We start from the raw sequence: 12,998 nt of genomic DNA on the forward strand, positions 1-12,998 counted from the left end.
GTGCATTCCAGTCATCCGCCAGCATATCATGACAACCCCACCAGATCTGCCTGGGAGCATTCTCATCTGACGCCGTCCAGCTGAGTTTGGTTGGATTTGTGTCATGCTTGTACGCCGAAAGCACTGTCAGAGAAGCACTACTTGACAAGTTTGTAGTGACAACAATTTATAGTTAAAACACGCTTTTGGTCTCGACAGTATCCTGATTTACCCCGATTATAGTAAATTAACAAAAAATTAGAAGCCAGGTAGCAACAGACCTTTGTTTCGACAATCTCATACAAACTGATAGCTGAAGGATAATGGATATCCAAACGTTCAACAATATATCAAACAAAGTAAGACATAAATAACTGAGAGTGGATAAAAGAAGACATAAAGACTGAATTTTTGCACTCATGTGGTTCTAATGAGATTTAAAGGAAGGATAAATATAAAGGGTTCTGCTGTAAAAATATCTGCACTAGACAAACCAAGTATGTGTCTTCTTGATCATTTTTAAGTGCATGTTTAATGGTGTAAAAAATGAGTCACTGAGGCCCCTTTGACCACAAATCAAAAGCCGAGACTAAATCTGGGAGAGAAGCAGGTTGAGGGCAGCAGCTATTCTGCAGACTGCGTTTGATGCTCCAGTGCCATTATGTTAATAGAAACTGGGGGTGTTAGGTCTCAGAGGAGCTTCCTGACACCACCAAGAGCCTATTACCACCGTCTGTCTCTTTGACATTCTCTCTCTCCGACTTCCTTCCTTGTACTGTATCTTATCTTTCAAGCCAGACTCCAACACTTTCTGTCTTAACCTGTAACTGATCGATTAGCTTGTTTAAGAGGAATCTGTCTTTTTGTTTAAAATGCTTTGAATGGCTGCTTGGCTTGGCTAAAATTTGTAATTGCAGGAGTCTAAAGGATAGGTCCATCTCATTCTCTGTCTCATTTATCCAGCCTGTCGGTCTACTTTCTTTTCTCTCTATCCTCATTCATTATATTTTTCTGTCTCTGTCTCCTCCCTCCATAGCCCATCTCCATCTCCTTTATTGTTCCCCTCATACCTTTTCCATCACTATACCCAGACTCTTTCTGTAACCTCACCCCGCGAGCTCACCTCTCCCTCCATTAGCATGTCCGTCTTCTCTGCTTCATTGTTGTCAGACTCTTCATCTTACCATTCATATCTTTTTTTTCTGTGTCCACTTTGTTCATTGAAGTCTTCATCAAAGAGAAGTCAGAGTTGATTTATCACACTAGCAGTGGTCTATTTGCACTCTGCTTGTACGTGTTTGCAGGACAGCGTGCATGACTGAAGGAGCCAGATAGAGATTACAGAAAGAAAAATGGACATTTAAGAGGGGAAGTAGAATCTGTAAGCTGAATTTGATGTGTCTCGATTTCTCTCATTTCTACCCTAGAGTGATTTTCCTGTTCACATTAAAATGCAAAAGCCAGAGATAACAGCAGCTATACAGTGCCAATACTGTAAAATGTCGCTACCTTGACGTATTTGGCTGTAAAATCACATTGAGCGGACAGAGGGTGGAGAAAATCAGGAATCCTGATTCGTATCACGTCCTGGGTCGCTGCTCTTGTAGCTGGCTGTCTGTGTCGAGTGCCTGATTAAACACAGAGAGATGAGATTGGCTCTCCCTGCCTGTGTGCTGGACGGAGAGGGCAACACACGTTGATGCAACAAATAAGAACGGTACATGCATCCAGTGACACACTTACAGTTAACTGGCTTTTCTTCTTTCTTTTCTTTTTCTTCTGTGATCTTGGTCTCAGAAGGTCTTCACAACTGCCTGTTTTGGTCTATTTAAGATGGTACAGTACATATACAGCATCAATAGAATGTTTTATACTACTGTAAAAATTGACAACTGACAGATATTGAACTAAGCGATAGTCGGCCAATACAGTGTTAATCTGTATAAATAGATAAACGCATCTGTATGAATGAAGGCCAAGATTTTGGTATTGAAAGTTTTCAGGTATCTATTTGTAGTCTGTAGTCTACAACTAGAATTATAAGTAGTATAAGTATTATTGACTAACCACGTCCGTTTGGAGAGGAGGAATACATTTGCTAAAATGCAATCTCAGAACCTATTGGCTATCCATTCCTCCATCTAGTTCAAGTAAATGGAAGTAAAACGGGTGAAAGGGATTGACAAGTTATTGGCTGATCAGCAAAGAGAGCTCAACAGAGCTCAAACTACAAGGAAGCATGTGTGTGTGTGTGTTTGTGTGTACGTGTGTGTGTATGTCATAGAGAGAAATACAAAAAGTGAGGCTGTCTAAAATCACTTCCTGCTTACTATGTAGGTCACTCTACTGTTTATGCTCTGACCAGCGCATTGGTGTCTAAATGCTGAGTGTGATACTATAGAGCCCTTCAAAAATTCCACAACAAAATGGTGAAAAAAAATTATATCCATGTCATGTACTTACTTATTTACTTAAGGTCCCACAATGCATTGTGTCATTTATTAGTGAAAGTTACCATTGAGCAACTCTACAGCTGTCTGTGTTGATGTTATCATGTGGCAAAATGATAAGGGTCAGAAATCTCAGTTTATGTTGCACCATAGTAAACTATTGATTATCTATCATGAACGGACATTTTGACTCACTCATAGTAGGAAAAGCACAGGTGTCATGAATAACATTACATCCTGTGGGCCATGACAGTATGACAGTGAGCCAGCATGAGCAATAACCGAAGCATAAACTGAAGCAGCTGAATGCAATTCAGCCATTATTAACAGTGTTTGTTGTTTACGCCTGTGCTTTTCCTACTCAGATGTGTCAAAATGTTGTCCGTAAAAAATGGCATATTTCTTTCTGAAAGTCCCTGTGCACCCACACTCTATGTAAGTACACTCTAGCTATGCTGGGATTCCACCATACGTAATGAACCAATTAGAATAATAAGGCGTAACCGACATTATAAGTTAAGCACAGTCATCACATCCCCACACAGTCTTTACAAAGAGTCTAATCAGGCTAATTAAGTGAAAGCACCTGTGTGTTGTGGACTGTGAATGTGTGGTGCCTTGAAAATGTATATACCATTATTAGGTCTGCTGTTAGTTATTCAGGTCTACAACTTGACCGTATGAAAGGGCCTGGAGGAATAGTGGCAAATCAGGGCCACAATTCAGATGTAAAGTTACTTCTTGCAATGAATGATGGCTGAATTCCTTCATGCGGTCCTGGTATTGTGCATGATGGCTTAATATCATGCTGCCATTAGTTACATGGTGTATGTGACATAGGTTACTACAAAGTTTGATCGTCAAAATACTGCTGTTTTGTCAGCTGACTCACATATAAACATGATACTGTAGGCACCCGCTGAGTTTGGGAAAGTGTTAACATTCGGGGAAGGTGTCTCAAATTATGCCTGTTAACTGCGTTGTGTCCTTTATACACTTCTGTTTTCACAGAAACAGTTTCTGCTTGTTACATGCATACAGTCTTTTTCAAAATGCACTAACAACTTGAGTAAAGTGCTCATTTTGACTTTGTTTTAACATTTTTTATTTAGATTCAAAAACGACGTCATTATTTGGCTTAACATTCCCACTAGAAGCAAACAGCAGGCTCTGGGGTGAAAGCCTGGGGTTTGTTTGACCAGTCCACCTCCCCTCTGGTCTGCCCTATAGGGACTTTTTTAGCTTTTTATATAACGGTGATTGCTGGCAGCATTAGAAACTGCCGCCACCCAGTGCATATCATGCTACTGTGAAAGGTATCTCTTTGCGTCAATATTTGACACCAATAGCACTGTTTAAGCATCAGTATTTGACGAATAAGGAGTGAGAGCAGGCGTGACCTATGTGGTTGTATTGGTTGGCAAACTTGTTGGTACAGAACAAAGCCATCATTAATGTTATTAGTGACGCCTGTACTTTTCTTACGATGAGTCCATCATCATGTTGGTCGTGAAAAATGCCTATTACATCTGTTTGTGTGAGTGGAGCCCCAAAACTTATTATTCCTGTCCCTGCTGGATTGTGGGTTGGTCTCACAGTCTAAATTTATCCAAATATGTTATAAATAGCCCTGAACAAAAGCCTGGTGAAGAAAGGTAAAGTCAGTTTTTTCTTTCATGCATCTCTTATTGTCCCAGTTGCTCATTTATTTTTCTCTCCTCCTTGTCTTTGTTTCTCTCCACCCTGTTGGCCCAATTAAATCTAAAACAGAGACGCTCTGGGGTCAAGTGCTGGTTTTTGCTGAGTCTGTTTGAGACTTGAGTTGAAAACACCAGACCCTTACATCACATAGAGGCAGCATCTGAATGACCTTGGGTTGATGCACCAAGTCGAGCCTGTATATATAATATTAATGGCAGAGCTGACAAAAGCTTTGTAGGTCATTCTGTCTGACTGAGATGTTGGTGCCTTTCAATATTTGCCTTACATATACTGTGTGTAGCTTTCTCTCAATGTGTATGCTTTATCATGAAATACACACAGTTTACAACCTACAGAATCAAACAAATAATCTGCTCTTCTATTTTCTTCTATTCCATATCTTTTCATAGGATGACTTCCTCTTCAGTGTGTCTATAGTGAGTGGGCTCACATGTGCTGTGCTGGCTGTGGCCAAGTTCATGCTGGGAAGAGTGCTGACTAGCCGGGCACTCATCACTGACGGTAAGGTACACAAACACACACACACACACACACACACACACACGTTTCATCACAACACAGGAAACTGTTGTAACTTGACTTTTTGAAGGCCAATCTGCCCCAAATTTCACGTGCTGGATAAGAGTCCAGACCTGTAGACACCTACATGCCCACATTGGCTCAGAGTCATAGCACCACCCCCTGACAACAGGAAGACAGCCTTATGTGAGAAAGGATCTCACATTTACATGAAATTTACCTGGTGTGGCCTAAATACTGTATGATGTACAGCAACACTGCGTATAATTACTATGCATTTTCTAGCGCCATACGCATGCACACATACACACACTAGAATTCAGGTATAAAGGAGTTAGCTGCATCTTAACAAGTGCGTCTGGACTGCTTGACTTGTGAGGACATGACCTCTGTCCTCACAATCAATGAGGTCCTCATGAGGTGGTGTATATACTAGTGAGCTGTCCTCATATGTAGGTCATACCAACACACACACACTCCCACACACACAGAGTCAAATATAAATAAATGAATAGCGCACCAATATTAGAGGTCTTAACAAAGCCTACAAATGGTAACAGAAAGGAAACAGTATTTGACTCACTTATGGCCTGAGAAAATGAGCTTCCTTTTTTTCCATTAGCCATTTTATTAGCCTTTCAGTATCGATTATCAATGTCTTTGTTTCTCTCATATAGTTCAGTGTGAACAGTTACAAAAATGACCATTGTGCAATAGTCTTGTTGGTGGCACATAGAAAAATGTGTCCTTAAAAAAGACTTTTGTTATGCTGAAGCGGGTAAGTTTGAAAGGAGGTAGACTTGGATGATACTATAAATATATAGAGAGGAAAGTAAATGGGAAATAGGTGCAATTTGATCTCTAAAACTAGCAATATCAGTGTAAAAGTACATCTGTAGTACTGTATATATACAGTAGGATGTGAAAATACTTACGCAGCAAAATTCCTTCTTTTAGAATTACATTATTATACAGTATATTATTATTTTGTGTTATTATTACTGTGTATTTTCCTGACAGAGGCATTTCAGTGTTTTAGGTGGTCTAAATGGAGCTCATTTTATTGTTTAATATTCTGCTGAGTAGTTTAATCCACTGTATAACAATACATCATATTTATATGCTCATTATAAGCCCTCAAAGTCTTAGTAAGTGAAGTAACTAGAATCTATAAATGCACAAGAATTGTGATGGAATTAAAAGTGAAACTGAAGAAAAATGTCCTTTACTAATCCTGAACCAAGCGTAAAAGGCCAAGATTGAAGTTACTTGAACCCCAAACACAAAACAAGCGTGACAACCGAACAGAATCCAATGCATGAAAACCTCCAGAGTACGTTATTGTGTGAGAGAAAGGTGCTCTCTCAACTGTATTGAAAGAACTAATAGGTTATGACCCATTGGCTGCTCATAGACACAAGCACACAAGAACACAAGCACAGAGCACACACACACACACACACACACACACACACACACATACACACGTACACTGCAATCCCCAGGTCTCGGAGCGCACAGGGCATCAATCCAATAAACCTGAGGTTGCTGTTCTCAGAGACTGGATTTATTTCCCACAAGACTATACACTTACTGCAGGCGAAACAATAACCCACTGAGCTAGCTTTCACACAAGGAGAAATGTAATTATGAAAAGCAAAACAAAACATAACAGGGTAACTCAAATACAGTAGATGTAGTGAACAATTATCTAGCATTTGTAGACATTTAGATCAGAGAATTTAAAAAAAAAAACAACCTCTCGAATGTTTCTTCCTTGCCACCGCTGTGGCCACCGGAAGTACACAGTTTTCTTGCCAACAGTCCCATGGCAGTATTGATACCACTCTCATGTCTGTAAGGTACATATAGACCTAGAAGATGGATAGCTGGCATTAACACTAGGAAAAAAGCTAGCTTGTCTCTGTCCAAAGCTAGAAAAAAAATCCATCCTGGTCCTCTGAAGCTGGATGCCTGGCAACTGCACAGTGATGACAGAACTTCCAGGAGTTGCTTAGCTAAGAAATGGTTAGGGACACACCCTTAACCATATGTACCTTTAAGCCTTAATCAAATCTAAACAGGTGAGTTATGAAAAAAATCATCCCCCATTCATGAATGTTGAAATAAGCTCAAGAGACCACACTATAAACATGTTTATTTCTGGTGCAAAGTTGGACATACTGACACTTGGTCAGTGGCCTGCAGTGTCTTATACCAATGCACGTAGCCACCCTTTAGAGTTTGTATGGGATGCATCGTGTCTTGTCATTATTGGATGCTCAGAGTTACTGACATAATGTAAAGAGCAAGAGAGTCTACTTAGGGAGGAGGTCAGGGTGGATGGGTGAGTCAAACACTGGACTTTCTCCCAGAGGACCACTGTTTGTGTCCTCAATAAAACAAAAGTCAACTTATTTTAACTATGTAACATGGTATGTAACATTACATTACTACTTGATGATACTGAATGTTAATACAAACAAATTTTTGTTACCCAAACCATTTTTTCCCACTAAATCTTATTTTTGTTCCTTTAACTTATCAAAGTAAACCTAAAAACCAGATAAATCTGCATTGGAAGTTTATTTCCAAAAGAGACTATATGCATGTAACAAACAGGAACTGTATAGTTCCTGCTAATATGGAAGTTTATTTGAAAAGAAACAGGTGGTAACTGACCCCCCATCCCAAAACTAATGCTAAAGGGGTACTTGGAGTAACATAGTTTGACAATTTTGTTTCAGACAGAACCAGGCAACCAGTTTCCAGGTTTCCAGTGTTATTCTATAAGGTCATGTACTAGGGGATTAGTAAAGCATATTTAGTTGTGCAACTGAAACTACTCTGTTACTCATAGACATAGAATCCATGAACATACATGACATCTTCCTTATGTTTGTGTTTTACAGGGTTTAACTCTATGGTCGGTTCTATTATGGGATTTTCCATTTTGATTAGCGCAGAGGTCTTCAAGCACCATGCTGACGTCTGGTTTCTGGATGGCACCATTGGAGTTCTCATTGGACTCATCATTTTGGCATATGGCGTCAAGTAAGATATAAAACCCCCGGTCTTTATTGATTTGAGATATTTCATAATGTTAATTAGGTTGATCCATATTGTATTAATACCCCAATCAGGTGTCAACTCGACAGCTCTGTGCTAGCTGGGGCGTTAAGTGCTAAAACAAGCTGAGGCACCTTGCAGATGTAATTTCTTCACATTTACTTTCCAATAAGACCTTGTCTCCGTGTCCGCAGGCTCCTGAAGGATATGGTGCCCCGTGTGAGGCAGACGAGGAACTACGAACGTTTTGAGTGAGAGTGTGTTTTTGACCAGACGAGCAGGTTCAAACACACACCATCCACACAGCTGGCTGCCTCCTGCCCTCCGCCCTCTTCTCTCTGTCTTTCATACACACCTTAACACACATTTCGCCTGCATATGCAGCACATACAGACTCCATGTTCTCATAAACACAAATATACATGTGCTGTATAAACTGTACAAAGTACATTCATACATTCTGACAAATACACATGCATGCACACACATACACAGACGTCTGAGAGACTTTGAGGGACAGGGATGTGATTGAAGAACACATTCTGGAGAGAAAACACTTCAAGTTCAATTACATTTTTTTCCCGCTCTTCTTCACTTTTTCTCCATGAGACCACTAGTTTAAATATTACAACTAGAGTAGGGAAAAGGCCAAAGAGTTGAGCTTCCGGGCTTTGGATTTGTTCGACCTGAAGATAGTTGCTGCTTAGATGGCATCATTCACATCAACACAGTTTTCACACTGTAGGAGACTACAGTTTGTTGATTTTTCCTTGTACGTTCAGCCATTGTTGTGGTGGGCATATTGGGGATCAAAATCAAAATTTTTCAAATGATGCAGATTTTAGTCAAATGAGAAATAAAGTATGTTTCCCAATGCAATTTACTTGAGAAAACATATGATGAACATTGTAGGATTTTCATTTGTCACCCTATTAATTAGGAATACATACTCTGGGTAGAGCTGAGGGCAGCTCATTTTATTATTATTATTTCTAGTTATTGTTAGATACAAGTGTTCCTTTCCTAAATCAGACAAAGAGTCCCTGTCAAAAGAGGAGGATGTAGAAAGCAGGGAAAAGAGGACTTAGACAGAGAGCATATGAGATGTACATACTGAGTCAGCAAACACTGCTTCATCCAAAAGGTGAAAAGCATCAGCGGACAGTTGGGTGAGGTCAGCCTTGATCTAGAAACTCTACATCTAAAAGCAAACAGCAGTTAAGAGCACAGAAGATACTAAGGACAAACATTTGCCATAGGGTGGCTATAAACCTAAAGTGCACAAGTCATTTATTTACATTGCATAGCCACCAGTACTGTATGTACTGTACCCAAGCACAAATTAACTTACTTCTCTGGTGTTTGTTGGTGACAGTTTAGCACAATGGGTCATTAAAGAAGTAATTGGAGGGCCTTTTATGTCTTTAGTATCTGATTTTACACGTTTCATTGCCATATATTGTACATATCGTTTTACTTGTTTACAAAAACAAACACTTGAGTCAGTTATTAACTGAAATCCATTCAGTATCTTTGTTTGGTTTTTTTTCTATGGAGGAATATCTTAATATTTATGTTTTTGTTGTTACACCTTTTTCAGAAAGTCTCTGGTACCATTTGCTATGATTCTATTATTTATCATTTTCTCTATGGAATGTTGTACTGAATCTAGTTAGGATATTTATTAGTTTTATTGTTTTATTTGTCCCTTTTTTCGTTTGCTCTGACAGCAAAATTAAAGTTGGATTACACAAAGTCTCAAACCTAAGTTGAACAAAAGCACAGTGACGAAGACAATGCAGCCTGTGGGAAGATCCTTGTCATTACACGTCATTTGGAGAAGAGTTTTCTCCCCTGTGTCTGCTTACCTGCTTCTCACTCATTTGTTCTGCATGTTGCCATTGTTATCATCCATGATAACGTGCAATGAACAGAATGTAAATACAAACCACACAGTCTGTACATATGTTTATTACACTGTTTGGGTGCATCAGTAAGAAAAAGTCACAAATATAGTCGTAGTACTTTATGGCCGACATAATAGTCTTTTTGGAGTATAGAGCATATAGTTAAAGTACAGAATGTTGCATATAGTTAAAAATGTTTACTCTATAGTGCTTATTCTGTAAATGTTGTTTTACATATTACTGTAGATTATTGGTGAAATGAAATGATAAGTCTTACTGTACATTTTTGCACTGTAAGTGAAAATCTGAGACTGGATGTAGGTAGGATCTGAGAGCGCTGTCCGGGGCTCCTTATACACTTACTAGAAACTGTCAAAACAACAACTGATTGCAGGTCAATGTCAAGACTCAGTGTCAACTGGCAGTTTCATGAAGCAAGTCATTATTTTAATTGTTGAAACAGGACAGTGACAACTTATCTTGTGGCACAAACCAGTATTATTTTTTTACATAAGTTACGAGGGTGTTGTAAGCTCTGACATAGAATAACCCAAAACTAAATATTTAAACAGTAATGAATCAGGTAAATGAAATTTAGAGAATCATCTTGGGCCAGCTAACAAACAAACATTAATAGTACACAGTGTTTCCCATAGAGTTAGCATGTTTATGTGATGACATCTGAAGGGGGTGGTGGAGCAACGACAGCAAACTTTCTTTTTTTTTTCTTTGAAATGCATGTGTGCCTTTTTTTATATATATATATAATTCTCTGTCCACTCTAAAAACAGAGATTTTTGTAGGTTTGTAAACTCTGTGCAGGCAGAACTCTCCATTATTTTTTTCCTCAGCAGCAGTTTGTGACTCACTGGGTGGATAACTGATCAATCGATCTGTTTAGAGCTGATCAGATCACATCAATGGATGAGGGAAGCTGTTGAATGAATGTGTGAATGCAAATTTTTAGACCCAGCACAATAAGCATTAAGTTTCACTCAGTGCTCCTTACGTTCTGTTGCTCCATCTGTGCCCAGGGTACACTCTGTGTGAGAAGGTGTGGTGCAATGAATAACCAAGCAATATACATATTTCAACAGCACAACCAATGAATAGTCCAGATTTAAAAAAAATAGAAACTCTATTTGTGGCAGCAGATGTTTTAATCGTGACAGGCTGCCACAAATACATTAATTTGTGGGTAACCCTGGCATTTAAAGAATATATAGTCTATTTTCAACCTTTTGACATTTGCTGTCTTCATTCATTCTTGCCAAGAGGCAAATTCAGTTAAAGCAGCCCCACACAGGTCAGCTGCTGGTGCCAACATAGGGCGATTCTGGGATTTCAGCATATTCTTGCATCTTATTTACATTTTAGGTACAGCAACAACAACAAAAGAAAGAAAAAATCCCAATGTGAATCAATATCACTGCTTTATTACACTGTATAGAACTGTGGCCTGGTTTCTGCCTCTAAATGCAGATCCAGAGTGCTTGTGCGCTACCTTGTGGTGGAAGGCCAAATGACAAGCTCGGTAATTAGTATTCAGTGCACTGGATCTGTGGGAGAGAGTCTAAATATATCCCAGGCTGAAGACAGTAACAAAGCCTTGGACAGTGATTCTTAGGGCACCTACATCCACTCTACAGTGTAATTATCAACTCCCAGTTGACATACTGGACAAGGTGCAACATTCTTGGTATTATCATTAGTTTCCTTGTGTGAAGAATAAGGATTAGCTAGTAACTGAGGGTGTGGATCAGCTCACACAACTTCAACTCACCAACAGCACACTGATTTGTAATGTGTCCCCTTGCATAGAAGACAATCTTAACATGACTTTTACTTGCGAAGCACAGTGTTAACATGCTAATATCCACCACATAAGGCGCAAATTCATAATAATGGTATGCTTTAGTAGCTCTATTGCTCATATGGTTAGCATAATTATTTTTGGATGAACTGGAAACTATTTTGATCTTGGCAACCTCATCCTTTCTACCTCTCTTTTTTTTTGCTCACTGTTTTATTTCCAAGCCACTTGTCTAGTGCACATTTATGCTACATTAAATTTTGGTGCGGGTGATCTTTGAAGCTGTTGCACTCACTGTGAATCACTGCGTCAGTGCAACAACTGAGCATCAAAACAAAAAATATGTTACATATAACTGTAATTCTATGATCACCAGAGTTGCATTTCATTAATCTCTGATGTGATTTCGCCACTGCCCATTAAAATATTGTAACCCTCACACTTCATTTTTTGGGGTTTGTGAAAAAAAAAAATATCTCTGACTTTTTGCACACACACGAAGCCTCTGTTCATTTGACAGGTGATGTAATATCTGACACCATTTCATTGTTCAGTCCAAAAAGCTCAGGATTATCTAAACCTGAAGCTTGACAAAATGTGCCAAAGCATTGAAAACATCCATTCTGTCCTCTGATGTGTGTATAATTCAATTTTACTTGTATGGATAAGCAAACGTATTATTATCACCACAGAAGAGGAATCAAACCATTCATTTAACTTAGATTCATAAAATTATGAAGGCAATACTTATCACTTCTCTGTTGCTATTGGCTTTGCATGGGTGTATAAGAACCCTTACAGCTTCAGTGGTTACAAGTGCATTGCAGGAACACACACACAAAGACACACACACGTGCGCACACACACACACATTGAAAGATAGAACTGTATTTCCAATAAATCTGACTGTAACAGAATTATTATTTGTCTGTTTGTACAGTGATGACATCAGTGGTATTACACCATTTCTTTATGTAAAAGAACTATGAGGTATCTCTTTGTCAAAGAGCAAAGTTTTAATTGATTAATAAAGTTTTATCCTGCTTAATGCTGAGGCATGTTTTGTCTTTTGGGTTTTTTTGCCAGCCAAACAAAAATCATGAAAGGTTTTCATACAACTAATTCACTTATATACTGGGGAACTAGATATCTATGGATAGGTGAACAAGCACCAGATGTTACTCATCTGGTCTTCATACTGTAAATCTGGGAAGAGCTACACATAAAGAATTCTGTGTGGATAAGTGTGTTAGACAGTGCATATTCAGTAAAGCAGACATTGGATGATTTTGGCATAAAAGTATTCTGCAGAGACTAGTAAAGCCTAATGCATTTTACAATAATAAAATATTTCTCACTTCAGTATGTTCTCTCACCTGCCCTGATTCTGTTTCACATGTTTGCATCATCATCTTTGGCCTGCACTCTTGCTGCTCTGGCAAGACAATGTACCTTAGGAGCAACTCAAGGAAATGACTAGAAAATGAGAATTTCTTTCTTTTTTTAATTTATTTTATTTTTTTTTACCTTTTACTGTAC

At 38.7% G+C, this 12,998-nt stretch overlaps 1 protein-coding gene across 1 annotated transcript in view; it reads left to right on the forward strand.

Moving 5' to 3' along the window:
* tmem163a (transmembrane protein 163a) overlaps window positions 1-12,513 on the forward strand; it is an 83,170-nt gene extending 70,657 nt beyond the window's left edge. The window contains exons 6-8 of the mRNA XM_088083022.1: window positions 4,541-4,652; window positions 7,583-7,724; window positions 7,934-12,513. Of these exons, the coding sequence (XP_087939148.1) occupies window positions 4,541-4,652; window positions 7,583-7,724; window positions 7,934-7,994 (315 nt within the window). The 3' untranslated portion in view covers window positions 7,995-12,513. The remainder of the gene's footprint in view (window positions 1-4,540; window positions 4,653-7,582; window positions 7,725-7,933) is intronic.
* The last annotated feature ends 485 nt before the right edge of the window (window positions 12,514-12,998 follow it).

Source organism: Plectropomus leopardus, chromosome 10, assembly GCF_026936395.1.
Source record: "Plectropomus leopardus strain MGB_pleo_1.0 chromosome 10, ASM2693639v1, whole genome shotgun sequence".
In the NCBI taxonomy this organism is placed as follows: domain Eukaryota; kingdom Metazoa; phylum Chordata; class Actinopteri; order Perciformes; family Serranidae; genus Plectropomus; species Plectropomus leopardus.